The following is a 26,290-nucleotide window of genomic DNA, read 5'->3' as shown; positions in this document are numbered from 1 at the left end:
CAATAGATTACTCAAAACCAAAAGGAAACGAAAGATATAGGTCCCATAACACAAACTTTTGTCGGCCATTCTTAACGTGTTTCCCTTTATATTAATATATCATGTGCGAACATTCTAAAAGTAATTTTTTTAAAAATAATTCGTTTATGAATTAAAAAATATTTATATATTTGTAAAAAATATTTTTATTAATTTTGTATATATAATTTTTAATTTATTTATAAAGTAATTTTACCTTGTATAAAGAAAGGATTTTTCTTTTTAATTTTAGAAGTGTTTATAAAACATGTACCTTCAAAAATACAATCTAATTTCGAGTATTCAACTTATCCATACTTTTTTCGATTTTTTTTAGTAAAGATAAGTGGTACTTTTCTTTTCTTTTACTAAAACATCTTTTCTTTTTCTTTCCAACAGAAAAGGAACACGAATTTCAGAAATTCTAAATTGTTCTGTGTTATTCTGACTTATATCGATGAAATGAAGATAATTTATAGTTTTTTTTATATTATTTTAACTATTATAAACAATATAACACTAAACAAATATATTTTACTTTCTGTTGTTTGCTTTAATTAGGTTTGGTTTTGGTTGATGTTGGACACTTTAAAGTTCCTTTTATTCTATTAATTCAGATAAAAAATAAATAAATTAGAAAAAAAAATCACGTGCAAGTGCTAGTAAAATATTTTGTATCTTAACAGGTATTGAAATTGTAATTTATATACTTTTTATTTTGTCATAATTTTTAATGTATTCCTCTGTTATATTTTAATTTTTTAGATATGTATTTTAATATATCTATATATATGCACACACGTATAGATAATTACAAATATTATGTATGTTTAAAGTTATGCACTTAAGTTAAATCCCTCTAAACTTTTTATTACTTTTAGTCTTGATATTCCTTTAGTTTTTTCTTTAACGCTGAAAACAAAAAATAATAATAAAAGATTTAAATTAAAATAATTATATTATTTTTGGTGTGTAATTAAAAAAAAAATATTTATTTTTATTTACTCATAATCTTTTTCTAATTTTAATGTATTATGATTAGTGACATTTTATTTCTTTGCTTAAATAAGCATTACTTAACAGAATGTTATTTAAATAATAATAATAGTAAAAATATATAGTAATTGTAAAACAAATAAATCAGTTCACAATGAATTAAGTCTTGTGAAAAAAATATTGTATAGTTATTTTTATGAAATGAATGTGACAACCTCGCTTTAGATTTTAGGTTTTATCAAGTTTGATTTCTGATGCTTTGACAGATAATTTTTTACAACGAAAATAATTGCACTTAAAAAGTAGATACACATTATTTGAACTTACGACATAGTATCACAGTCTCACCTTCTTCTTGCAGATTAGTCTTTCCATATTTGAAGCATCCTATGAGGCTTATCCTTCACAAACTTCTGCTTGCTTTCATGCATCTCTGGTTCTGCTTCAGTTCTTCTACTCATGTTGATGCAGCAGATGACAGTTTAAAGCCCGGTGACACATTCAACACCTCTTCAGAACTATATTCTAAGAGTCGCAAATATCTTCTGTATTTTAATTCTGTAACAAGTGGAGGTGAAATTCTCACTTACTTAACAATACAAAGTGAATATGAAGCTGCTATAGTTTGGGAGGGTAATAAAGAACAATCTGTCGACTATAACGATGCAGTTCTATCCTTAAACTTCTCTGGCGTGCTGAAAATAGAATCTTCATCTGTGAATAAACCAATTATTCTCTATTCTCCTCCTCAACCTATCAACAACACTGTGGCCACTTTGTTGGACACAGGCAACTTTGTGCTTCAACACCTTCACTCCAATGGGACAAACACTCTCTTGTGGCAGAGTTTTGATTATCCCTTTGCGACTTTGATCCCCACCATGAAGTTAGGTGTTAATCATAAAACAGGCCATCGTTCGTTACTTTCTTCGCAGAAGAATGAAGACGGTCCGACTCCAGGTGGCTTTAGTCTTGAATGGGAACCGAGGGGACAAGAACTGATGATAAGGAGACGAGGAAAAGTTTGTTGGAAAAGTGGGAAACTGAGGAACAATAGATTTGAGCACATTCCAGAAGATGCACAAGCCGTGTTGAAGTACAGCATAGTCTCCAATTTGGATGAAGACACCTTCTCTTTCACATCTACAAATGAAAACATTACACATATCTGGTCGTTATCGGATACTGGGAGGTTATATTACAATGACAAACAGGGATATGTTGCAAGGGCTGATCTGTGCTATGGATACAACAACACAGAAGGAGGGTGCCAAAGATGGCAGGATATACCCAAGTGCAGGATTCCTGGTGATGTGTTTACCAAAAAGAGTATTCACTCTAATGATGAAAATGTAACCTATGAAACAAAGGAGAATATTAATCACAGTGATTGTGAGGCTGCTTGCTGGGGCGATTGTAATTGCAATGGATTTGCAGAACTCTATACAGATGGGACTGGATGTAGATTCTTTCAATGGAATTCATCAAAAGATTATATAGTTGATGCCACTGTTTCGGGTCAAGACATTTACTTACTTGAGAACAAAGGGAACATAATCGATCATCCTCACGGTAGGTCTAATGCCAACTTCATTTCATTTTTTATACACCAAAAAGAAGTTTCAATTCTAATGGTTTCAATTATACCCTAAAATATGTACAGCAAAGTCTAAAGATTCCAATCATACCTAAATTGAATAGACCCTTTATTATCTAGGTGTTTAGCGCAGCAAAGAACATATATTTTCTTTCTTCCTTTTATTTGGTAATCTCTTAATGTGGTATGGATTGTGTAAAAGGGTTGGGATACCTTTTTTTTATCCCTCTTAATTTAATTTTATTATAAAAAAATGAATAATTCTTGAGCATTTCTTTCTTTGTACAACTTCTTTGTCTAATTCTTGACCCTTTACCCTAAATTGAATAGACCCTTTATCAAGAGTGAGGATTTTAGGTAACTGCACCAAAAAAAAATTCTTTTTTTAGAAGTCTTTGATCTCCGAATTGAAAAGGAAAGAACTCATTGGCTGCAACGCTTAACAATGGCGTTGAAAAAAAATATAAAGCAATAAAATTAATAATTGATAGTTGAAGATTTTGAGTTGTTGTATGCAGGTACAAAAAGGTGGATATGGATAAGTACAGTAATAGCAACTACTTTACTCATACTATGCGCATCCATTCTATGCCTGGCAGTAAAGAAACGAAAACATGTGCTTCAAGGTACTTACATTCTTCTAACTCATTGCTAAAAAGATTTGTTGATCACTGTATTTTAATATTTTTCATTGTCATCTGAACAGAGAAGAAAAGGAAAGAAATGACTCTAATTTTAGGAAATGATTTGAATAAGAAATACGGTTTAAAAGTATTGGATTATACATTGGTTGTGGCAGCTACAAATGAGTTTTCATCAGAGAATAAGTTAGGACAGGGAGGCTTTGGACCAGTTTATAAGGTGATTGAAACTACTCATGTTATGTCTTGGTAACTTTATTTCAAAGCACTCATGACCTTTTTGTTCTCATTTCTTTAGGGAACTTTGCCAACAGGAGAGGAGGTTGCTATAAAAAGACTTGCAAGAAGTTCTGCACAAGGAATTGTTGAGTTTAAAAATGAACTAACACTTATATGTGAACTTCAGCACATGAATCTTGTTCAACTACTTGGTTGTTGCATTCATGATGAAGAGAAGATTCTAATTTACGAGTATATGCCCAACAAAAGCTTAGATTTCCATCTTTTCGGTGAGAATGTGTTTATCATTGTCTAATTATGTCTTATTTAGGATGTTAAACAGATAAATTTTGTTTTCCTTATCATGCAGCTATCCAAACACTTATGTAGGTGAACAAGGATATTTCTCAATTAAATTTACTATAATTACTCAAGTTTTCATGAAGAAAAGTCACTTTCTTTTTTACATTTTTATAGTATACATTCTAACATACATCACTACTATATGACAAATGGAGAAGATTCTACAAGAAGCAAATTACTTCATTGGAATAAGCGTTTCAACATAATAAAATGGATTTCTCAAGGATTATTGTATCTTCACAAGTACTCAAGACTCAAAGTCATTCATAGAGACTTGAAAGCTAGTAACATACTTCTGGATGAAAATATGAATCCAAAAATATCAGATTTTGGAATGGTTAGAATGTTTACTCAACAAGACTCGATGACAAATACGAACAGGGTTGTTGGGACATAGTAAGCTTGCGAAACTCAGTTACATTTATCTTATATCAATGTATAAATAAAATTTATTTTCTCGTGTGAAATTTCTTGCAGTGGTTATATGTCTCCAGAATATGCTATGGAAGGAATATTTTCTACAAAGTCTGATGTGTATAGCTTTGGAGTGTTGTTGCTTGAAATAGTTAGTGGAAGAAAAAACACAAGTTTTTATGATGATGATCACCCTTTGAATCTAGTTGGACATGTATGTAAAATTAGCTTTGGTAAGTTTGTTCTTTTGGCATGATATTATATATTATTGTAACTAACTTGAGTAAATACATATAGGTATGGGAGTTATGGAAGGATGACAAATACTTTGAATTAATGGATCCATCATTAAATGAGGTATTTGATCACGAGGAAGTGCAAAGGTGTATTCATATTGGTCTCTTATGTGTTGAACATTATGCAAATGATCGACCCACAATGAGTGACATTATATTAATGTTGACAAGCAAGAGTTCAATAGTATCCTTACCTCAAAAACCTGCATTCTATGTTCAAAGGTATATGTATGATGAGAATTTATCTTCCTTAGAATTGTATACTGGTTCTACAGTAGGAATTACTTCTTCTACGGTAGAGATGACTGCTTCTACCTAAATATTTTGTACTGATTTAGAAAGAAATTAAAATGACTACTTCTACCTAAATATTTATATATTGATTTAAAAAGAAATTGACTTGAGATTATCACTTAAGAAATGCTTCTTTGCTGATAAAAAAATCACTTACAAAATATTTGTTAAGTTGTAAAGAAAGCTGAAATTCTTCTTTTTGGTGAAAGAGCCAAAAGTTATACATAACAAAATTAGACACAATTTTTATTTTATGTATTTGCCTTGAGGTAGTTCTTTGGGTGTGGGCAACCATATATGATCTCTTTTTAATGGTATTAATTTTTATTTATTTATTTAGATTATAAGTATAAAATTAAAATGTTAATATAATTCAAATTATATAAAATTTTATATATTCTTTTTAATCAGAAAAAAATTAAATAAATTAAAAGGAAACACTTGTGGTGTGCAACCGGTATTTAAGAACCAAGAACCAATTATCAACTCAGGGCATAAGGTTCTTAAGCTAAAATCCATTCTTACAACCCCTTCCTCCAACACATAAAAGACTACACAAATGGCCTGAAAACATAGATTAAGCACATAAAAATTCTGCAGAATAATTCTATTTAATCTCTTAATAATAGCGTTGGGGATTGCTCAATACACTACTAGGTGTACATAATATGCACTTTCCAGCATTGTGCAACAAATGTTGAATAATTAAACACTATTGCCTATGCTCCCCCGTTGTACTGCAATTAAGCAGTTGATTTGCAGCACTTATGCCACATTATACAGCAAAATTATCCAGGATTGTGGCTGCAGCAAGTTTTGAGTTGAAGAGAAATGCTGCTTGGTTATCTGAACTTGAACAATATCACCGTAAGCCTCCTTAAGTGTTCTCTACAAGGGCACACACCCTAGAGCTGACACACCAATTACTCCAATCCTTCTAGCTCCAATTCCATGAAGTTCTTCTCTACTCCACCTGAAAGGTCCTGAGTCTTGATCCTTAAGTGTGTGGATTTCATCTACACTCTCCAATCTGCATAGAAACATTGATGCCATGATAGCAACATCACAACAATACAAGCATGACAGCATGGGCAGAGTTGGCAAGGACTTCGCCTATGTTGCAAAAATTGGCATAAGAAGCTTAGAAATGATGCACACAGAACTTCACATAGTTGCATAACATTGTAGGATTTGTCCATATGAACCGCATAAGCCAAACCATGTACCTATGGTACCCTCTACTTCAAAATTACAACACACTTTCTTATAAAAACCGCAATACCCTTTTTTCTAAAACAGCCACAGAGGCAACAGGCTAGGCACTATTATGTAGCATATATACCTTCCAAAAACAACTACATCATGCTATAGCTTCCAAAAGCATCCAAAAAAGGTTTTGTTCCAAAGGCTCTAACAAGGCTTGTGCTGCCTAAAACCTTGGCAGCATACGCATTGAACTAAAGAATTCCAGTGATTCACAAGAACGAAATTCTTGATTTTCCTCTACACTGTACACGCATCTTATGGCTCTACTCAGCTATACAGCTTGTTCTGCATTGACAGTAGCTTCTTCCTCCAATACTTCCTCAGCTGTCTTAGACTATCACGTCTAGCCACTAAAAAAACGAGTCCGCACTGAGTGGATCTGCATAAGCTTCTACACTGTGACCCACCCTACGCCCTCAACCACTTCTTCTATAATGACTCCCCTTCTTCATAGCATAACCTTCAAACTGCCTTCACCAACCTAATGCAGCACAAACACCCCATAGAGCACCATCTACAGGTCCTTTGCCAATTCTAATTGATATTGGCGGCTTAAACAGCTTAGAAGTGCCACAACAGTACAACACAAGAGATTAAGCAGAACATAAATTCTAATGAACCTTTCCACCCCACAACACTGCTCTGCATCACTACCAACTGCATCACGGCAACTTTATCCTAACCAAAAGTTGTTGCACAAGCTTTATTCGAACATGATTTTGCTGCATTTCAGTAGAAAACAGACAGACCATGATTCCTCTTTTTTTAACCTGTCACCACTGTATTGTTGAGTGCTTAATCTGCCACCAATCCCAATCCTCACTCTTCTTTCTTCTCACTACCTTCAACTTAAGAGAAGAGTAGCAACCTTCACTTTACCCCTCCCTATTTACTTATAACTTTTGATACACATGAGGGGTTCAGATACCACTCTAGAAAGGAATAAACAAAGGAACTCATCGTATGTTTCAACCAAAGCCAGGTTTTCAGTTGTGCCTTATGCAAGATTTCTTCCGAATCAGCTACCCCTAATTAAAAACCACATAGTTCCTTTGTTCCTAAATACACCTCACCGCAGCTACCCAAAAACCTTTCTAGATCATGTTTTGTTTGTTATTAACATGGGTTAGATGAAACAGAGTCCAGCATCACCCCTTTTTTTCTCAAGCCCTCTCTAATGGGTACTCTACCCAACAACATCCTCCATGCTGTGATCACCACATTAGGGAACGTTTTAGTCTTCCATAGGTACTTGAAGACATCAACCTGTGGGCCCCTATCAGCTTTAACTAGGCATTCATATGCAGATCTCACCGTAAAACTTCCAGATTCATCGCTTGTCCACACCCGGGCATCCTTTCTATCCCTTTTTACAGAAGCACTAGATATAAGTATACCAAGTGCGTTTTCTAAAGGAATCTCCCATTCAAATCTTACTCACCTCCACCTTAGTTTCCAACACCACCCCAAGTCTTCCCACCCCCTACCTCTTCCACCTTTTGACCCTGGTTCATCAATATTAAGTACAATCTAGGGAATAGGGACTTGAGATTTGCATTACCAACCCACACATCCTCCCAAAATCTTGTTTTATCTCCACTCCTTATGCTCTAGCCGACCTCCTCTTGAAACCACCCATCTGTTCCTTCCTCCCCACATACCTTTCGTAAATCTCTCCACCACCATGACTGTAATTTCAACGAAATTCGAGTAACATTATATTCCAGGTCATACTTTGAGTCCAGACATTCCTTCCACCTCCTTTTCTCTTCTGATATACAACGCCATCTCCATTTAGCCAAGAGCGCTGCATTAAACTTACGTATATCTCTGATACCTAGTCTCACTTCTTCCTTCGGTTTACATATATTTTTCCAACTAACCCAAGCCACCGGTCTTTTCTCCTTTCCCCATCCCAGAGAAACCTTCTCTAAATGCTGATAATACTTTTACATACCGACTTTGGAGCTTTGAAAAGAGAGAAATAATACAGCGGTATGGCCGTGATAACGGACTTGATAAGACATATTTTACCAGCCATTGATAGGAATCTCTCTTTCCACACATTAAGCCGTGATTTAAGCTTGCATAGCACAGGCTCCCAGAACTTTTTCCTCCTTGGATTTCCCCCTACCTCTGGGCCCAAGTAGTTGAACTTGTTTCCCATCTGAGAGCAATTCAGAGTCCTTGTGTAGCAGTCAATATCACTACTAAGTACATTAAAACCTATTAGCTTTGATTTATGGAAATTAATCTTAAGACCTGAGGCTACCTCAAAACCCCTTAAAATAGCCTTCAAAGTCACCACATTTGTAAAAGAGTTTTCACAAAGGAACAAGGTATCATCTGCATACTGAAGGAGGCTCATATCGACCTCCTTTCTTTCGATCTTAAGGCTAAAAAGCATGTTTGTCTTCACAGCTTGCCTTACCAACCCAACCAAGCCTTCAGCTACTACAAGACAGAGGAAAGATGTTAAGGGATCACCCTGCCTCAGCCCTCTAGAGGGTTTAAATTCCTCCGTAGGGCTCCCATTAACTAAAATTGATATAGTAGCAGTTTCCAAGCACCCTCAAATCCACATGATCCATTTGTGATGGAACCCCATCCTGAAGAATGTCATAGAGGAACTCCCATTTGACTGAGTTGTATGCTTTTTCGAAATCTACCTTTAGACACAACCCACTTCTCCCTCTTCTCCTTATGTCTTCTACCACCTCATTAGTCATTAGTACACTATCAAGGATTCATCTATCCTTCAGGAACGCTGATTGGCTTTCATCCACAACAGAGGGTAGGACTTTCTTTATCCTTTCCGCCAACAGCTTTGCTATAATTTTGTATATAGCACCTACTAACGAAATAGGTTTGTATTGCTCGAGCCTGGAAGGGTCCCTGACCTTGGGTACCAAAGCAACAAAAGAGGCATTACAGCCTTTTGGGATAATCCCATTTTCGTGAAACTGCTTCACCGCTTCCACAACCTTCACTTTTATGGCTTCCACAACCTCCACTTTTATGACTTCCCAACACTTCTTCAGAAAGTTAAAATTGAAACCATCCGGGCCTAGACTCTTTGCACCTTCACACTGCCACACATCATCTCTAATTTCCTTCTCAGTAAACTCAGCTATAAGACCCAGATTATCCTCACCAGTGAGAGTTTTAAAATCAACTGCATCCAGTCTTACGCCCAGATCCTTCGTCGTTGTAAATCTCTTCTAAAAAAGCATCTTCGCCTCTCTTCGCACCGTACTAGGTTCCTCACACCACTGATCTCCAATCTCCACACCATTAACTTCATTTCTTAGTCTTCTCCATCTAAGGGTCGAATGATAGAACTTCGTGCAGGAGTCCCCATTCTTGAGCCAGCTTACTCTCGCTTTCTGGCACGTAAGCGAGTCAAGCTTTTTATCAATTTCCTTGAGACGGCTTAACAGCTCACACCTTTTAAGCCTGGCATTTTCCGTGATATTCCCATTGCAATCTTGACAATCAATGTCTTCAATATCTTGCAAAATTCTCTTTTTACTTGTGTTAATGTTCCCAAACACATCCTTATTCCATAGTTTTAGATCCCCTTTCAAACACTTTAGCTTCTCTTTTATCTTCACAAACCCTCTCCCCCAGCTTGAATAGGAGTTCCACTTAGTCTTCACCATCTCACCAAAACCTTTTTTTGACAACCACGCATCAATAGTTCGGAAAGGTTTAGGTCCCCAATCTTTTTCCGTTGACTTCACCACTATGGCACAGTAATCGGAGACTTCCCTTCGTTGTACATACTTGATCCTGCCTGTTGACCAAAACGCTGGAGCTTTGCCTCGTCAAACTTGGATCGACTTCTGCGCCGTGTTAGCCTCCGTCCTTCACCGTGATCCACCTCAAGAACCTGCAAAAGACGAAACGGCGCCGCTGCGGCCGATCACGCTCCGACACCCAAGTCAGCGACTGAACCACCAATTACTTAAGAGTAAAACTCAAGAACTCTAAGGAACCGTGACAAGTTCTCCTCAGCGTACTCAAAACTTGCAAGCGTAAAGAAACAATCTGAAAATCCGTACCTCAGAAGTTCGTTGGAAACTCTTATATACCTGGGCACTTTCTCTCTCCTGGTAGTTACACATCTGGACACGTGGCTCACATCCAGCTGTACACGTGCCATCATCTGGAGCATCCTTGACTTGGGCGCTATTTCTTACTCTTCAGGTTTGTTGGCTAAGTTACTTATGCATGATACAACTCAGTGCATAGCTGCCTTGGAGCGTGATCTCTACTGGGTGGCGAGTTCGGGTGCCTTCGTACACACCTTCCCTGTGGTCTCGCCGGCCGCCTTCATGATCTACCCTACCTGTTTCACCGTATATGCTCAAGTAAGCTGTCTCCCGACCTCAGCCTCTGGCCAGCTGGGAAATGACTATCTGCCTTCATCTTCGGCGATGTCCTCGTTTCGGCGATCTCTAATCACTTGGTCGCCTGGGTTCACATCTGGCGACTTCATCTTCAACCCGGTGACCGCCGGTTTAGGCATGCTGGAGATCGGAACATGCCAACTTAACAACTGGCGACTACACCAACCCCCCGACTTCCTTCCCTTCTGCCAACCAGGTGCCCCATCCAACACGCCTATATAACAGCTCGATGCCACGTCATCACTTCCGACTACCAGGGCGATACAATACTGTTTGCACATAGGCCACTTTTCTATCCATTCCTCTGTAACCAACACTCTATCTATTCTACTCTTTGCCGACCCATTTGAGTTAAACCAAGTATATTTTTTGCCCACAATAGGAGTGTCCAACAACAAATTATCATCAATAAAGCTATTAAAACCTCTAATCTCACTTGCGTAATTCACTCTATTCGTGCTTCCTTTCCTTTCAGCTCGACTTCTGATAGCATTAAAATTGCCACATAAACACCAATACGCCTCTTGTGAGATAAATTTGATATTGGATAACTCCATCCACAGGGTCTTATTATCTCTCAAGTTACAGGCAACGTAGATATTAACCACAACACATCTCAGATTATCTTTAACATGACTGCCGTAGACCGCAATGTACCCCTTTCCCATAAGGTGATTTTCATATGTGAAAGCTTCTTGATGCCACATTGACAACATTCCTCCACTTCCATTCTCCCCTTCATAGTGTATCCAACCCACTTTATTGCTCCCACACAAAGAGTAACATTTAGCATCAGATAAAGTCTTCACTTTTGTTTCTTGCAAACACACAAAATCAGCACCCTCATTCGCTATAATATGTCTCAGGTACCTAGTTTTATTACCTCCCCCCAATCCTCTTATATTGAAGGTCACAATAATCATAAAACACTATTATCATTCCCTTCTTTATGGCCAAACGCCATCTCCGAGTCTCTTACTTCCATACCATTGTATTCTTTAATAACCTCCTGTTCATCTTCTCAGCACAACAAACCAATTTTCTTTCCAATTGCCCACAGCTACGGTGATTCCACTATGCTCGCCTGGGAGTGTCTTTCACTAATCCTTGCCGACCGCCTCGGGTGTGATCGTGATTCCCCCACAATGCCAAGGCCTTTCTTCTTTCTCAGACGTTGCGGTGAGTTTGACTTGCATTTCTCTACTACTCCCCCATCTTCAGAAGGGGGCTCTGATAGTGCTCCCATCATTGCTCTTCCAGACGCACATTGTTCCCCCATGCTTACCTCTTTCTTAGATGATGAACCACTTTCCAACACAAGACCCGCTGCTTTTGGTTCGTGTAGGAGAACCCGTCATTTTACTCCACTGGGACTCACCCCTGGGTCCCCTAACGGGCTTACGCGCTCCAACAAGCTATTTCCTGTTTCATCCTTTAAGCCACACTCCTCTTCATCTATCTTCTTTCCAGCACCATCAACTTCCTCTTCTGACTGGGCTAAGTGCACGGACCAGCCCCCTACGAAATGGGCATCTTTCTTTCTTTCAAGGCCCGTTGTCCCACATGTAACTGGTAAGTTATTTCCACACTCCAGCTCTATCACCAATTTTGCCAACTCAGCTTGTATTGGTTTGCCGCACCCAACTACCCCACAGTCATCATCAGAGAAAGATATCAAGTCAACATTAACAAATCCTTTATGCCCATATCTTTCTCCTTCTATTAAGGTTTTTTCACCTTTCCACTAACAACCTTTTGTTTTTGAAGAGGAGCCCACATATAACAGTTTTGTCTCATTCGGGTACTGTTCATCATCTTCTTCCACCGTCTTTTTTCCTTCCCCTTCTCGTTTTGAATAGTGTTCCTCCTCCCTCCATAATCTATTATCGTCCTCACCGTTCATCCTCGTGAAAACTGTTTCTTCTATGTAAGTTTATGAGGAAGATACACTCTCCGACAATGTAGAGGATGATATGACGTTCTTGCCCCTGCCTCCATACCAGCATGGGCTCTCCTCTTCAATGAGAATATTGCATAGCTGATTGTTGATTCGCACACATTCTTCCATTCTAGCACTCTCACACTTCAGGATTCGAACTTGTAATCTCGCAAATTCCAAATTCTCCCATGACTCTGTAGAGCTGTCAATACCTACCAGCATAGCCGACGGGGCTAGAGCTCCTATCAATTTGGTAAAGCACTCTTCATTCCACAGAGGAAGCGACAATCCGTAGCACCTCACCCAAATTGATTTATGACTTGGACCACTGGAGAGCGACCAAGGCTTAATGCTTTCAAACACACAATCAACCCACTCACTATTTACCTTTATAAAATTCTCCATTTTCTCCCCTTCTCTTGGTGTAAGCAATACAAGGTTGTCCCCCAAAGCTCTTACACGTAACATGTTTATGCCCCCTGTCACCAACTCCTCCACCAACTGTTCAACGTTCTTACCACCCTAAGTTTCCCCACCGCACTCCTATCCATCCACGGTAACACACGTTGTTGTTTTTTGAAACTTACTCCCTTCCACTGATTCGTAGTTGTACCGGTAGCAACTTCTGCATAAGACCTATTTCCTTTCTTCTCCACCCATATGTCCTCCCTTCTCTGTTCTCCCCCTGTCACCGTGACTTTCTTGTGGGCATGACTATCTTCATTCTGCCGCGCCCTATAGGGAGCCCTCCGAAGCCTCCCTTCTGTCCTGCTTTGTTCCTCCATATTCCTTCGGTACTTTGGGATGTTCACAAATAGCTTCTTATTCCCTACATATAACTGATCTAGCTCTCTTTCCAGATGTCCCACATCTCTCATTCCAAAGAACCGCACAAAACCGAATCTCCTTCCCCATTTATTTAATTTTCGAGAGATGAAAACGTCTTTCACACGAGCCCACTTTTGAAACACCTTGAACATGTCTACCTCTCCCACTCCGTTTGGGAAGTTCGAGAAGAAAAACGTTGTGACCCCTTCATCTTCATGACAACTCAAACGGCCTCTGCGTTGCTCCATAGTTCTATATTTGCTTTTATCCTTCCTTCCTCTCAGCCTTGGTTGTCTTACTGCAATTCATGACAACCTAACACACTACTGGAGATCCTTTGGTGTTGCTGGCTATAGGAGCTGAGATCTAGCCGTAGATGTCCAGTAGTGTGTTGGGTCTGGCAAGCAAGCCCATTTAGCTTCCTCACAATCTGTCAAGGAATAAGCTCTGCTGGTTTAAGACATGGGGAGGTAATGGAATCATGTAGTTGGTTGTTTTGTTCCTCTGATAGTCATGGGTGAAATTTTGTTGGAGCAGTGTGTAAGCATGTTAAGCAAAGTATCATAGAAGCTGGCGATGGTACTGAGGTAGATCTTGAATGGGCATATCAATCAACATAAGCTTTGGTCCTCTGGAATGTATTGCAGGAGCTAGCTTTAGACAATCAGGAGTAGTAAGTTTTATCCCCTGGTATGGTTTAGGTCTGCATTGGGTATGTGAAGCTGCTAGTTTGGTGGAGGTGTAGGTCCCTAAGCTTGGCAAGGAGCTAGTACCAGAGTGGTTGTGTAGTTTTTTGTTCGGCTTTATATGCTTTCAAGGGATATGTACGGGGTGTTAAATGGTCGTTGGTTCAAGCTTTAAGGAAGGTCTTCTCTGGAGGAATATGTTGGTTGGAGAGTTGGTTGTGCAAGATTCTGGGTTGAAGATGGTCATGTGCATTGGTTGGGATGCCCTTGGACGGTGTGCTGGTTGGAGGGCAGATTGGAGTGTTGGTTGGTGCCTTTGGAGTGCTGTTATGCTGATGCTGTCAAAGCTGGTTTTTAGCTTGGCCGCTGGAAAATTCAACAAGGATGGTTTAGGTGCAGTTTTGGTAACCTGTGCTAGTTGGATGGCTGGACCACTAGCTGTTCTGCAAACCAGTTCTGATGTTGGTGGCCTTTTGGTTACGTACCTGAGGTGGAACTCTAGTGGGATGGGGGGTTTGTGGGTTGCCGCTCTTGATGCTACGATAGGTAGCATTCTGAGAGTGTGTTTTTTCGGGTTGTATAAGGGTTGGAACACCCTTGAAGTGTCCCTTTTAATTTTATTTAATTATTTGCTGATAAAAAAATATTTATAAGTAAGGAAACATCCTATCACTACAAGAAAATGTGTCATTATTTAAGTCGAGCGTGGATGTCATTTGTGTCGGCCAAACCCACGCAATACGAGCGCAAAATCGTTTTCTCGTGGACCTTTCGACGCATGTCGTGCAAAGAGAAAATGAAAATAATAATAATAATAATATTGCATCAGCTAGATTGACGCATAATTTGAGTCGTGCGTCAGCTTGACTAACAATAATGTTTAGAAAATATATATTTAATTGATACGTTGGCTGGACCGACACATGGGTATATTTAAATATTTTTACTTTTTCTAAAGATTTATTTATTTTTAATTTATAATGCTGTAATAAATATTTTAATTTTAAATAGTTTATTGTAAGTATATTTTTACTAGCACGCGGGTATTCTATAAAACAATGAATTATAATAATAAAATATTATAATAAGAAAAAATTATAATATTAAAAAATAAAATAGATTACTATGCAACATTATTTTTTTAAGTATATCTATAATAAATAAAGAAACAAATTAAAAATTAGATGTAACAATAAATAATAAATAATAATATATATAAAAAAGAAAAAAATAAAAGTACAAATGAGATATAACAATAATAATTCAAAACATAATTAAAAATATACTTATTTAATGTAACTATCAAATTTAAAGTGTTGACCACCATTACAAAAATTATTGTTGTTAGCCTCCCAAAAACTCACAAAGATTAAAAGAGACACTAAACTCATTCTAATTATCATTTAGTGTCTCTTTTTTAATCTTTGTGTGGATTTTTTGGGAGGCTAATATCAATATTTCTTGTAATGCACATATTAGGAAAGTCAACATATTTTAATAAGTCAACATGTAAGATTTAAACTATTCCAAAAAAAATAAATATCGTTGTACATGTAATTACCAATATAGTCATGTGTGTATGTTCCATTTGTACTTTAAAACTCATTATATTATTTAATCAACAAATTTAAAATAAACAACTGATTAACGATTTTAATTCAATAACTATCACAAAATGTTTTTGAAAAAAGAATTACCATAAGTAGCAATAAATAAGAGAAAAAAGAAATTTTATTGACAAAACATGTCAAGCAACAAACAATAGGAACTGAATTACATAAATTTCTTACTTTAGCAAGCATAAATTGAGTGTTGAGCACTATTGAGTTATAATGTCACTAGTGAAAAATGTAAAAATAACGACTATTTACTTAATGTATTTTTACGGTTAGACGTCGTCATTCAAATCACGGTGGCATTTTTTAAATTAACTTCATTTACGAATACAACTATTTGTAATAACAACATTCTTAAATCATACGCTTTGATTTAAGAATTCGGTTATTCCTAACAGTCGCATTCTTAAATCAAAGCGCTTGATTTATGAATGCGGCTTTACCTATAGCTGCATTCTTTTATCAAAGCGCGTGATTTAAGAATGCAACTATTACAATTAGCTGCATTCTTAAATTATTTTTTACCCTAACTCTGAAGCGCACCACTTATGCTTCCATACTTTCTTTCTCTTCTTTGCGCTTCGTATTTGCTCTCTGTTTCTACTCTGGTGTTTCGCTTTTCTTTTGCGAGCTTCATTGTGTTTTCGTGCCATTGTAAGTTCGTTGGAACTCTCTTTCTTCTTCTCCAATGATTTAAAAAAAATCATTTCTCTTACTTTGTTTGTTTTCTTGCATTGCTCGAAGTACTGTTTCATTGCCTTTGTAGCTACTTGTGTGGGTTTTTGCTTTGCTCCGTCGCTGCTGCCATGTCCGTTGTCGCATCTGCTGTCGTCGGTCCCCTGCCACTCTTCACCAACATTGCCTTCACGCACAAGGTTGGTGGTGTTTTAAATTATTTTTGAATTTTTTTAATGTTATGAATTTGTTTATTTTTAAAATTTATATTATTTTGTATTTATTATTAATTTATATTATGTTAGTTGTTAGTTTAGAATAGAATTATTGTGTTGGTATTGAGTCCGATGGTGTTCGACCCTCAGCAAACGTGTGAGATAAAACACTCATTAGAAAACACCTAAATGACTATTACAGGGTATAATGGACCGAAATTGGATTAATTTTGTTCGCATAAGTGATGAGTACAAAAGAGGAGTAAAAGAATTTATACTTTTTGCGCAACGTAACGTGAATAATAATGGTCATGATGGAGCAAAGATCAAGTGTCAATGTATTAACTATTTGAATGGACAGATACTAGATGTTAAGTTAATCAAGGAATACCTTCTATGAGATAGGTTTCTTCGATCTTATACAACTTGGACATGGCATGGTGAATTATTAAATTTACCACATGTTTTTGTAACTGAAGAATATGTGGGGTCCACCATGGATGATGCAATACATGATAATGTACGTGATGATCGATAGGAGGACATGATTCGTGATGTGGAAACTAAGTCTTTTGTAGAAGCTCATGGATATGGAAGTATGTCAAGCGATTCAGAGACTCCATTGTATCCTGGATCAACTAACTTCACACAGTTGTCGACGATATTAAGATTGATGAATTATAAGGCAATAAATGGATGCACTAATAAAAACTTAACGAAATTGCTTTAGTTGTTGAACGTTATCACTACAAGAAAATCTGCAATTACATGCAGCCAAAATCCATATGTAAGACTAAATATTTGTATGTAAAACAGAGTTACATACGAATTCGTATGTAACAATTTTTTTTTTTTTAACATTAAAGTTGTAATGCAACAAATTTTAACGCTTCGCGAGAGATCAGGTAGAGGTACGAGGGTACATCGAGTTGAGAACGACCTTCTCTGATAGCACCGTGGCTAAGACAATTACCATTGTGGTTAACGCGTCTTCAGCTTATAAAACTTTAATTAACCTTGAAAATAATATTGAATGGGATTTAAAATTGTTGAGAGTCAATGAAAATTGTTTAATTTAAAAACAAAAGCGTGGGAAAATTTATAGTTGGATAGATAAAACCTAAAATTAATAAAATTAAACACAATTATAGAAAAAACATAGATTCAAGCCTCTTCTAAAATTTCGAGTTAGTTGTGTATAACTTTTTTAAAATTATAATGGGCCTCTAATAAATATGAACTAAGTTTTGCTATTGTGAGAAAAAAAAAGTGTTAAACTTGCCCATACTAAAATAATATCCCATATCTTTGAAAGTTCAATCATAAAAGACAAGTGACTACTAAAAACCAAAAGAAAATGAAAGATATAGGTCCCATAACACAAAAAGTTTTGTCGGTGGCCATTGTTAGTGTGTTTCATATTGATATCATGTGCAAATGTGTAAAAGTTTTTTTTTTAAAACAATTAGTTTATTAATTAAAATAGTTTATATATTTTTATTAATTTTGTAAAATATAATTTTTAATTTATTTATAAAATAATTTTACCTTGTACAGAGAAACGAAATTTTTTTGTTAAAAGATTTACCTTCAAAAATACAATCTAACACCGAATAATAAACTTATATCCATAGTTTTTCAATTGTTTTAGTAAAGATAAGTAGTACTTTTCTTTTCTTTTACTAAAAGATCTTTTCTTTTTCTTTCCAGCAGAAAAGGTTTGTCATGAACACGAGTTTGAGAAATTCTAAATTGTTCTGTGTTATCCTGACTTACATTGCTGAAACGAAGATAATTTATAATTTTTTTATATTACTTTAACTATTGTAAACAAATATAACACTATATCCCAAACGAAGAACAAAGAAAAACACTCTGCTGTGCAAGTACAAGTAAAATATTTTGTATCTTAACAGATATTGAAATTCTAATTTATATATTTTTTATATTGTTATAACTTTTTAATGTATTCGTCTGTTATATATAGATAATTAAAAATATTATGTGTATTCAAATTGTAAATTTAAAATTATTTTAAAGGATTAGGTATGTTTAAAGTTATGCACTTAAGTTAAATCCCTCTTAACTTTTTTATATAGTCTTGATATTCCTTTAGTCTTTAGTGTTTTTCTTTCTTTTTACTGTTTTGCTTAAGACTGAGGCAATGAAGGTTAGCTTCTTCTTTTCCAATTTTTCAAATGACCATGACGAAAGAGGTATGTGATAATTTTTCAGAGGAGGAGAAGAATCAAGGATATTTTTATTTCAAAGAGATTAAAAGTAAAAAAAAAAAAAAAAGGTTTGATTTTGTCAAATTTCAAAAAGTGATTAATGCAGAAGTGCTGTAAAGAAGGTTAAACTTACTATGGATAGGAACGTGAAAACTTAGTTTGATCTCTTAGTGTGTATAAGACTTGAAAAATCTGGTGAAATCATCTAATTGGCTTTCCAATTTAGTAATGAGAAACACTATTCATGTATCTTTTTTGTCACTTTAGGTATGTTTTACGTGAGTCACTTATAGTATAGCTGGTTTTTTTTCTTCAGCAAATAGTAATGAAATTAAATGGGACCACTTTAGGATGCTCTAACCCTTATATAGTAAAATGATGTTCACAGATTACCTTTCCAACTTCATATAAGCCAACAAGACCTCCTACAATCTAACCCATCTCTACCAAAATAACAAAGAATAACAAGGATCAATCCTTATAACAAACTAAATTGAATGCATACAAACCAATGGTTCAAGACACCAATCAGAGAATGAGAAATTAGCTGACGGTATCTTTGAAGAGATCCATGACCAAACCTTAATCTGTGCTAGAGAGAACACTTCAATGTGATCAACCACTCCACCTTTAAATAAACAGTTGTTCCTATGCCTCCATATCTCACTAATCAATGCAATCCACACATTGCCCAGAATAAGATTAACTGAAGTGGGTGCATCTAGAATCTTGAAATGTTCAAAATGAGACCTAGGATCCATAAAATCGACTGATCTTACTCCTAACCATTCATAAAAATGATTCTAAATTAACCAAGCAACTCTGCATTCGCAAAACAAATTATTTGTTGACTCCTCAGACCTCCTACACAAGCAACACATATTACTCTCAATCTCGATTCCTCTTCTCTCCAGATTAACCTTACAAGCAACCTTGTTTTTCATCACTCTCCAAGATGTGACATGAGCTGAGGGAAGCGCCTTAATTTTCCATAAAAAATTATATCTTCTTGAGACTTCCTCACTTCCTTCTCCCCTTAAAAAAACATAAGCGGACTTAACTGAAAACTCTGTTGACTCACTATCCTTCCATACCCATCTATCCATTGTTTCCATCTCGAGCATCTTATTAGAGATCAACTCTAAGAGTTGACTTTCTTGCTCCTCTTCCCAAGCAAACAAACCCCTTCTCCACCTTAATTTCCACTCCCAGGACCTGTTCCCCCATATTCCGCAATCACATAATTTTGCCTCCTTATTAACAGACAAAGAAAATAACCTTGGAAATATGCTTTTCAAGTCTTCTGAGTCTATCCAATTGTCTGACCAAAACATAACCTCTCTCCCGTTACCGACCTCCAAAGACAAACGATCTTCAAACTTCCCTCCTCATTTATTCAGACCTCCAGACCTTCCTTAAATCTCTCCACCACAGAGAGACCTTACTATTAATATCTCGTTGCTCCTTCAAACCTCTCCATCCTCCACACTTAGAATCCAATACCTCCCTCCACAACCCCCCGTTTCCGTGTTTAGGCGCCAAACCCATTTTTCCAACAACGCCAAATTAAATTGCCTGATATTAATAATGTCGAGCCCTCCTGCATCCTTGGATTTACAAATCTTACCCCATGCCACCCATGCAACCTTCCTTCCATCTGACCCCCAACCCCACAAAAAATCCCTCTGCAGACTCACAATCTTCTTTAAAACAATAGACGGTATCTTGAACAGAGAAAGATAGAACAAAGGTATTGACAACAAGACAAACTTAATTAAGCATATCCTCCCTGCCATCGAGATAAATCTTCCTTTCCACCTACCTAGCCCTTTCTTTACCCTATTAACCACTTCATCCCAGAACTCACTCCTCTTATGACACCCCCCTACAGGCATCCCCAAATATTTAAAAGGAATTCTCATCACCTCACAATTTAAAATAGTTGCAAAGTGGAGAATCTTCGTCTGCTCCACCCCAATCCCACCAATTCTACTCTTGGAGAAATTCACCTTAAGACCAGATGCCAACTCAAAACAGTTCAACATAACCTTTATATTAAATACACTTTTGCTCTTTGCCTTACAAAAGAACAAAATGTCATCAGCATCCTAGAGCATATTTACTTTTACCGATTTATTCCCAATCTCCAAGCTCTCAATCAAGTTTTTCTCAACCACGGTCCTAGATACCTCGGCTAACCCTTCAGTCGCTATAAGAAACAAGAATGGAGCTAACAGATCACCTTGTCTCAACCCTTTCTTCGGAAAAAATTCCTTAGTAGGACTCCTGTTTACGAGAATTGACATCGATGCTGATTCCAAACAAGCTTTAATCCAAGAAATCCACTTTTCGCAAAAGCCAAGCCTTCCTAGCATATAATATATAAAATCCCACCTCACAGAGTTGTAAGCCTTCTCATAATCCACCTTGAAAAACACACAACTTTTCTTCTTCCTCTTCAACTCTTCTAAGGCTTCATTGGCTACCAAAATACTATCCAATAACCCCATTCCTTCAAGAAAGACAGATTGCCTAACGTCGATAACTTTACTGATGACTTTTTTCAACCTAATAGTCAAAATCTTCGAAACCGTTTTATACACACTCAACCAACGAAATTGGTCTATAATCATTAAGCTGTTGCAGATTATAGTATAATTGTATAATGAGGAGATCATGGTTCAAAATATACTAACACAAGATGGAGTCATCACAAGAAACAAGGAAAGTTAAAGGAAAGGAAAAGAATACAGGTCATCGAAGAGGCTTTCAAAGGAGCTTTATAAGCAGCAAAGCTAAGGAGTTGAAGAAAGAACTTCTTTAAGTCAAGAAGACTTTAGGACTCTTACAAAATGTAAAAAAAGAAAAGAAAAATCCAAAGAGAAAAAAGTCTACAACTTTTGTGGTCTTGTTTGGTCATCTTCTTTATAGTTTTTGTGTTTGTTTCCTAGGATAAGTATAGTAGAATAAGAAAATGGGACCACACTCATTCTAACAATAAAGTGTGTATATAAATGTTGACACTTCCCGTAGCCTTACATAATTGTTTGGCATTGGTATTGTTGAGTTACCATTCATTACATAATGGCAACTGAGAGAGTACTTCACATGAAGGGTGGTGAGGGAGAAACCAGCTATACCAGAAACTCCTTACTTCAGGTATCATCTCTTTTCCGCTTTAGAAAACAAAACGCATATAAAATACATAGAGTTTTTTTTTTTTTTACTTGCAAATATGCTAAAAAGAAAAGAGTTTATGACAATGATATATATAAACTATTAGATGGTGACCCAAATTAAATTTGGTGTAGAGAAAAGTGGGAAGCATAGTGAAACCTATACTTGAAGATAATGTAAAACTGTTGATGTCAAACATAACTTCAGAAAGCTGTTGGAAAGTTGCTGATTTGGGATGCTCTTCGGGGCCAAATTCACTCTTATTTGTGTCAACTATGGTAAGCCTAATGGATAAGGCTAGCTTGAGCTTAAACCAAAGTAGGCCTCGTGTATTGCAAATTTACATGAATGATCTATTTGGAAATGACTTCAACAGCTTCTTCAAGTTGATCCCTGACTTCTTAGAAAGAATACACAAAGAGAAAAACCAGAATCATGGAAGATGCTTTATTCATGCAACACCCGGAAACTTCTATGGAAGGCTTTTTCCTGATGATTACATCCACTTCTTTCATTCCTCCTACAGTCTGCATTGGCTATCTCAGGTCAATTCCACCAAATTAACCAAGCTTTTCCTACCATTATGTTATGGATACAAATTACTTGCAAAGAAAAGTGCTGGCTCAAGCATTTAAAGTCATAGATTGCTACATTTTATATTTGGCTTTACAATTCCCAAGTTAACTCTTTGGTCTCAATTTGTATGGTATCAGGCACCAACTTCGACCAACATAGCTGAACCACTCAACAAGGGAAACGTTTATATAACAAGTGCCAACCCTCCTTCAGTCTATGAAGCATACTTGAAGCAATTTGAAAAGGATTTCAAACTTTTTCTTAAATCACGCTCGGAGGAACTAAGGTCGGGTGGTAGCATGTTACTCACGTTCATGGGTAGAGATGAAACATATAAAATTGGTCATCCTACAGAGGTAATCGGAATGGTACTCAATGACATGGTCCAAGAGGTAAGCGATAAGGTTTATAGATGATTGGCCAACACTGCACCAACACATCAAAATAGTAGTTGTATTATTTGTACGAAATAAGGTTGTTTTATTTGCTCTTTATGATTGTAGGGTCTACTTGATGAGAAAAAGTTAGACTACTTTGATCTACCTATATATTGTCCCACTGCTGAAGAAGTTAGACAAGTGATTGAAGCAGAAGGATCTTTTACCCTTCAAACTTTGAGGACTTTCAACATAGGTTGGGACGCAAATCTTCATGAGGATGTTGGTGATTCTAACCTTGATAGCAAAATGAAAGGAGAGTTCATAGTTAAGTCCATTAGAGCTGTTTTTGAACCTGTTTTGTCAGTTGAGTTTGGGCAAGATAACATGGATGAATTGTTCACCAGATTTGCAAACCAAGTTGTCCAACTCATTGAGTTTGAGACGTTGGAGTATACTAACGTGGTAGTGTCCATCACCAAAGTTTCTTGAATATATATATACTTCGATTATGCTAGTTTAGTGGCCTTGTCATTTTGGATTCTTATATATATATATATATATTCGGTTCTATATAGTATCTATTTTGATTTCAATAGTGTATTAGACTTGATAAAGCTCAAATTTACACGGATGGTTTACCCAAAGATAAATAATGTTTAGTATCATTTTGTAATTCATACATTGATAATATTTATACTTTTTCTCTTTATTGATCACTTTAATTTAACCTTTATAAAAATGCTGTTTCCAAATTAAAATAACCCTTACTTTTAACTTTTTAACAAAATTGTAAATACACCAGTTCAGGTTAAATTGGTCACGTCACTCGACATCATTCACCGACTGACTAAGTAATCAACCACATTAAGGGACAAACTAACAATAAATTATTAGTAAGAAAACATCTTATCACTACAAGAAAACACGTCATTAGTTGCCATATATTTGCGTCGACCAAGCGTGGACGTCATTTGTGTTGACCAAACCCACACAATGCGAACACAAAATCATTTTCTCGTGGGCCTTACAACGCATGTGAGACGAGCAAAGAAGAAGTGAAATAATAATAATAATAATAATAATAATAATAATAATAATAATAATAATAATAATAATAATAATAATAATAATAATATTGTATAAGCTAGATTGACGCATAATTTGAGTCGTGCATCGGTCTAGCCGACAATAATATCCAGAAAAGATATATTTAATTGATGCGTTAGCTTGACCAACAATAATGTTTAGAAAATATATATTTAATTGATACGTCGGCTAGACCGACACATGGGTATATTTAAATATTTTTACTTTTTTAAAACCCGCGGGTATTTTATAAAACAATGAATTATAATAATAAAATTTTATAATAAGAAAAAATTATAATATTAAAAAATAAAATAGATTACTATGCAACATTATTTTTGCAAGTATATCTATAATAAATAAAGAAACAAATTAAAAATTAGATGTAACAATAAATAATAAATAATAATATATATAAAAAAGAAAAAAATAAAAGTACAAATTAGATATAACAATAATAATTCAAAACATAATTATAAATATACTTATTTAATGTAACTATCAAATTTAAAGTGTTGACCACCATTTAAAAAACTATTGTTGTTAGCATAAAAAAAAACTCACACAAAGATTAAAAAAGACACTAAATTACTTATTCTAATTATCGTTTAGTGTCTTCTTTTTAATTTTTGTGTAGCTTTTTGGGGAGGTTAATATCAATATTTCTTGTAATGCACATATTAGGAAAGTCAACACATTTTAATAATGCAACAGGTAAGATTTAAACTATTCAAAAAAATAAATAATATAATTGTACAAATGTAATTACCAATATAGTCATATGTGTGTAGGTTCCATTTGTACTTTAAAGCTCATTATATTATTTAATCAACAAATTTAAAATAAACAACTAATTAATGATTTTAATTCAATAACTATCTCATAAAGTTTTTGAAAAAATAATTACAATAAATAGCAATAACTAAGAGAAAAAAGAAATTTTATTGACAAAATATGTGAAGCAACAAACAATAAGAACTAAATTACATAAATTTCTTACTTTAGCAAGCATAAATTGAGTGTTGAGCATTATTGGGTTATAATGTCACTAGTGCAAAATGTAAAAATAACGACTATTTACTTAATGCATTTTTATGGTTAGACACCGTCATTCAAATCACGATGGCATTTTTTAAATTAACTTCATTTACGAATATAGCTATTTTTAATAACAACATTCTTAAATCATACTCTTTGATTTAAGAATTCGGCTATTCGTAATAGTCGCATTCTTAAATTCAAGCGTTTGATTTAAGAATGCGGCTTTACCTATAGCCGCATTCTTATATCAAAGCGCATGATTTAAGAATACGGCTATTTAATAGTCGCATTCTTAAATTATTTTTTACCCTAACTGTGAAGCGCGCCACTTACACTTTCATACTTTCTTTCCCTTCTTTGCGCTTCGTGTTTGCTCTCTATTTCTACTCTGGTGTTTCGCTTTTCTTTTGCGAGCTTCATTGTGTTGTCGTGCCATTGTAAGTTCGTTGGAGCTCTCTTTCTTCTTCTCCAATGATTTATAAAAAAAAATTGTTTCTCTTACTTTGTTTGTTTTCTTGCATTTCTCGAAGTACTGTTTCATTGCCTTCGTAGCTACTTGTGTGAGTTTTTGCTTTGTTCCGGCGCTGCTGCCACGTCCGTTGTCGCGTCTGCTGTCGCCAGTCTCTTGCCACTCTTCACCAACGTTGCCTTCACGCACAAGGTTGGTGGTGTTTTAAATTTGTTTGAATTTTTTTAATGTTATGAATTTGTTTATTTTTTCTTTATTATAATTTTTATTTTTTAAAATTTATAATATTTTGTATTTAGTATAATTTGTATTTATTATTAATTTATATTATGTTAGTTGTTAGTTTAGAATAGAATTATCGTGTTGGTATTGAGTCCGAGGGTGTTTGACCCTCAGCAAATGTGTGAGATAGAACACTCATTATTAAACAGCTGAATGACTATTACAGGATATAATTGATCGAAATTGGATTAATTTTGTTCGCATAAGTGATGAGTACAAAAGAGAAGTAAAAGAATTTATACTTTTTGCATAACGTCACATGAATAATAATGGTCATGATGGAGCAAAGAACAAGTGTCCGTGTGTTAACTATTTGAATTGAAGATAATTAGGGAACACATTCTATGGGATGAGTTTCTTCGATCTTATACAACTTGGACATGACATGGTGAATTATTAAATTTACCACATGTTTTTGTAACTGAAGAATATGTGGGATCCACCATGGATGATGCAATACATGATAATGTACATGATGATCGATTGTAGGACATGATTCGTGATGTGGAAACTGAGTCTTTTGTAGAAGCGCATGGATATGGAATTATGTCAAGCGATGCAGAGACTCCATTG

General features: G+C 35.5%; 3 protein-coding genes across 5 annotated transcripts; 2 read left to right on the top strand and 1 right to left on the bottom strand.

The window, feature by feature from the left end:
* The first annotated feature begins 1,112 nt into the window (after positions 1-1,112).
* LOC137825428 (receptor-like serine/threonine-protein kinase SD1-8) lies at positions 1,113-4,915 on the top strand. 3 transcript variants are annotated; one of them, XR_016517513.1, is made up of 7 exons: positions 1,113-2,586; positions 3,130-3,237; positions 3,318-3,472; positions 3,551-3,761; positions 3,949-4,230; positions 4,312-4,462; positions 4,546-4,915. XR_016517513.1 is itself a non-coding variant. In XM_068631098.2 (7 exons), the coding sequence occupies exons 1-7, from the start codon at positions 1,404-1,406 to the stop codon at positions 4,861-4,863; spliced, it is 2,364 nt and encodes a 787-aa protein (XP_068487199.1). In that variant the 5' UTR covers positions 1,113-1,403; the 3' UTR covers positions 4,864-4,915. The 3 variants fall into 3 exon arrangements, 2 of the variants coding, with proteins under 2 accessions (XP_068487199.1, XP_090153608.1); XM_068631098.2 differs by having other exon boundaries at positions 3,993-4,230; XM_090297482.1 differs by lacking the exons at positions 3,949-4,230; positions 4,312-4,462; positions 4,546-4,915 and adding an exon at positions 3,842-3,924 and having other exon boundaries at positions 1,151-2,586.
* Positions 4,916-19,901: 14,986 nt separating this feature from the next.
* Positions 19,902-21,339, bottom strand: LOC137809238 (uncharacterized). The gene is made up of 5 exons (XM_068610375.2): positions 21,101-21,339; positions 20,836-20,992; positions 20,529-20,715; positions 20,334-20,430; positions 19,902-19,959 (listed from the first exon to the last, which is right to left on the bottom strand). Exons 1-5 carry the CDS (start codon positions 21,337-21,339, stop codon positions 19,902-19,904), a joined length of 738 nt encoding a protein of 245 aa, XP_068466476.2.
* A 401-nt stretch (positions 21,340-21,740) lies between these two features.
* Positions 21,741-23,358, top strand: LOC137822527 (putative caffeine synthase MTL2). Its single transcript, XM_068627424.2, has 4 exons — positions 21,741-21,865; positions 22,018-22,428; positions 22,597-22,851; positions 22,963-23,358. Exons 1-4 carry the CDS (start codon positions 21,791-21,793, stop codon positions 23,326-23,328), a joined length of 1,107 nt encoding a protein of 368 aa, XP_068483525.2. The 5' UTR covers positions 21,741-21,790; the 3' UTR covers positions 23,329-23,358.
* Positions 23,359-26,290: the final 2,932 nt, after the last annotated feature.

This window comes from Phaseolus vulgaris, chromosome 11 (genome assembly GCF_051622355.1).
Source record: "Phaseolus vulgaris cultivar YP4 chromosome 11, ASM5162235v1, whole genome shotgun sequence".
NCBI classification, from domain to species: Eukaryota; Viridiplantae; Streptophyta; class Magnoliopsida; order Fabales; family Fabaceae; genus Phaseolus; species Phaseolus vulgaris.
This window is presented reverse-complemented; position numbering and strand designations above follow the sequence as displayed.

Coding starts and splice junctions, on each gene's coding strand:
- LOC137825428 (XM_068631098.2), top strand. CDS start 1,404: ATGAGGCTTATCCTTCACAAACTTCTGCTTGCTTTCATGCATCTCTGG. Junction 3,238..3,317: donor ACGAAAACATGTGCTTCAAG/GTACTTACATTC, acceptor TCATCTGAACAG/AGAAGAAAAGGAAAGAAATG. Junction 4,231..4,311: donor AACAGGGTTGTTGGGACATA/GTAAGCTTGCGA, acceptor AATTTCTTGCAG/TGGTTATATGTCTCCAGAAT.
- LOC137809238 (XM_068610375.2), bottom strand. CDS start 21,339: ATGATTATAGACCAATTTCGTTGGTTGAGTGTGTATAAAACGGTTTCG. Junction 20,431..20,528: donor TAGGGTAAAGAAAGGGCTAG/GTAGGTGGAAAG, acceptor TCTCTGTTCAAG/ATACCGTCTATTGTTTTAAA. Junction 19,960..20,333: donor GGTTGCATGGGTGGCATGGG/GTAAGATTTGTA, acceptor TCTGTTAATAAG/GAGGCAAAATTATGTGATTG.
- LOC137822527 (XM_068627424.2), top strand. CDS start 21,791: ATGGCAACTGAGAGAGTACTTCACATGAAGGGTGGTGAGGGAGAAACC. Junction 21,866..22,017: donor CCAGAAACTCCTTACTTCAG/GTATCATCTCTT, acceptor AATTTGGTGTAG/AGAAAAGTGGGAAGCATAGT. Junction 22,429..22,596: donor GTCTGCATTGGCTATCTCAG/GTCAATTCCACC, acceptor GTATGGTATCAG/GCACCAACTTCGACCAACAT.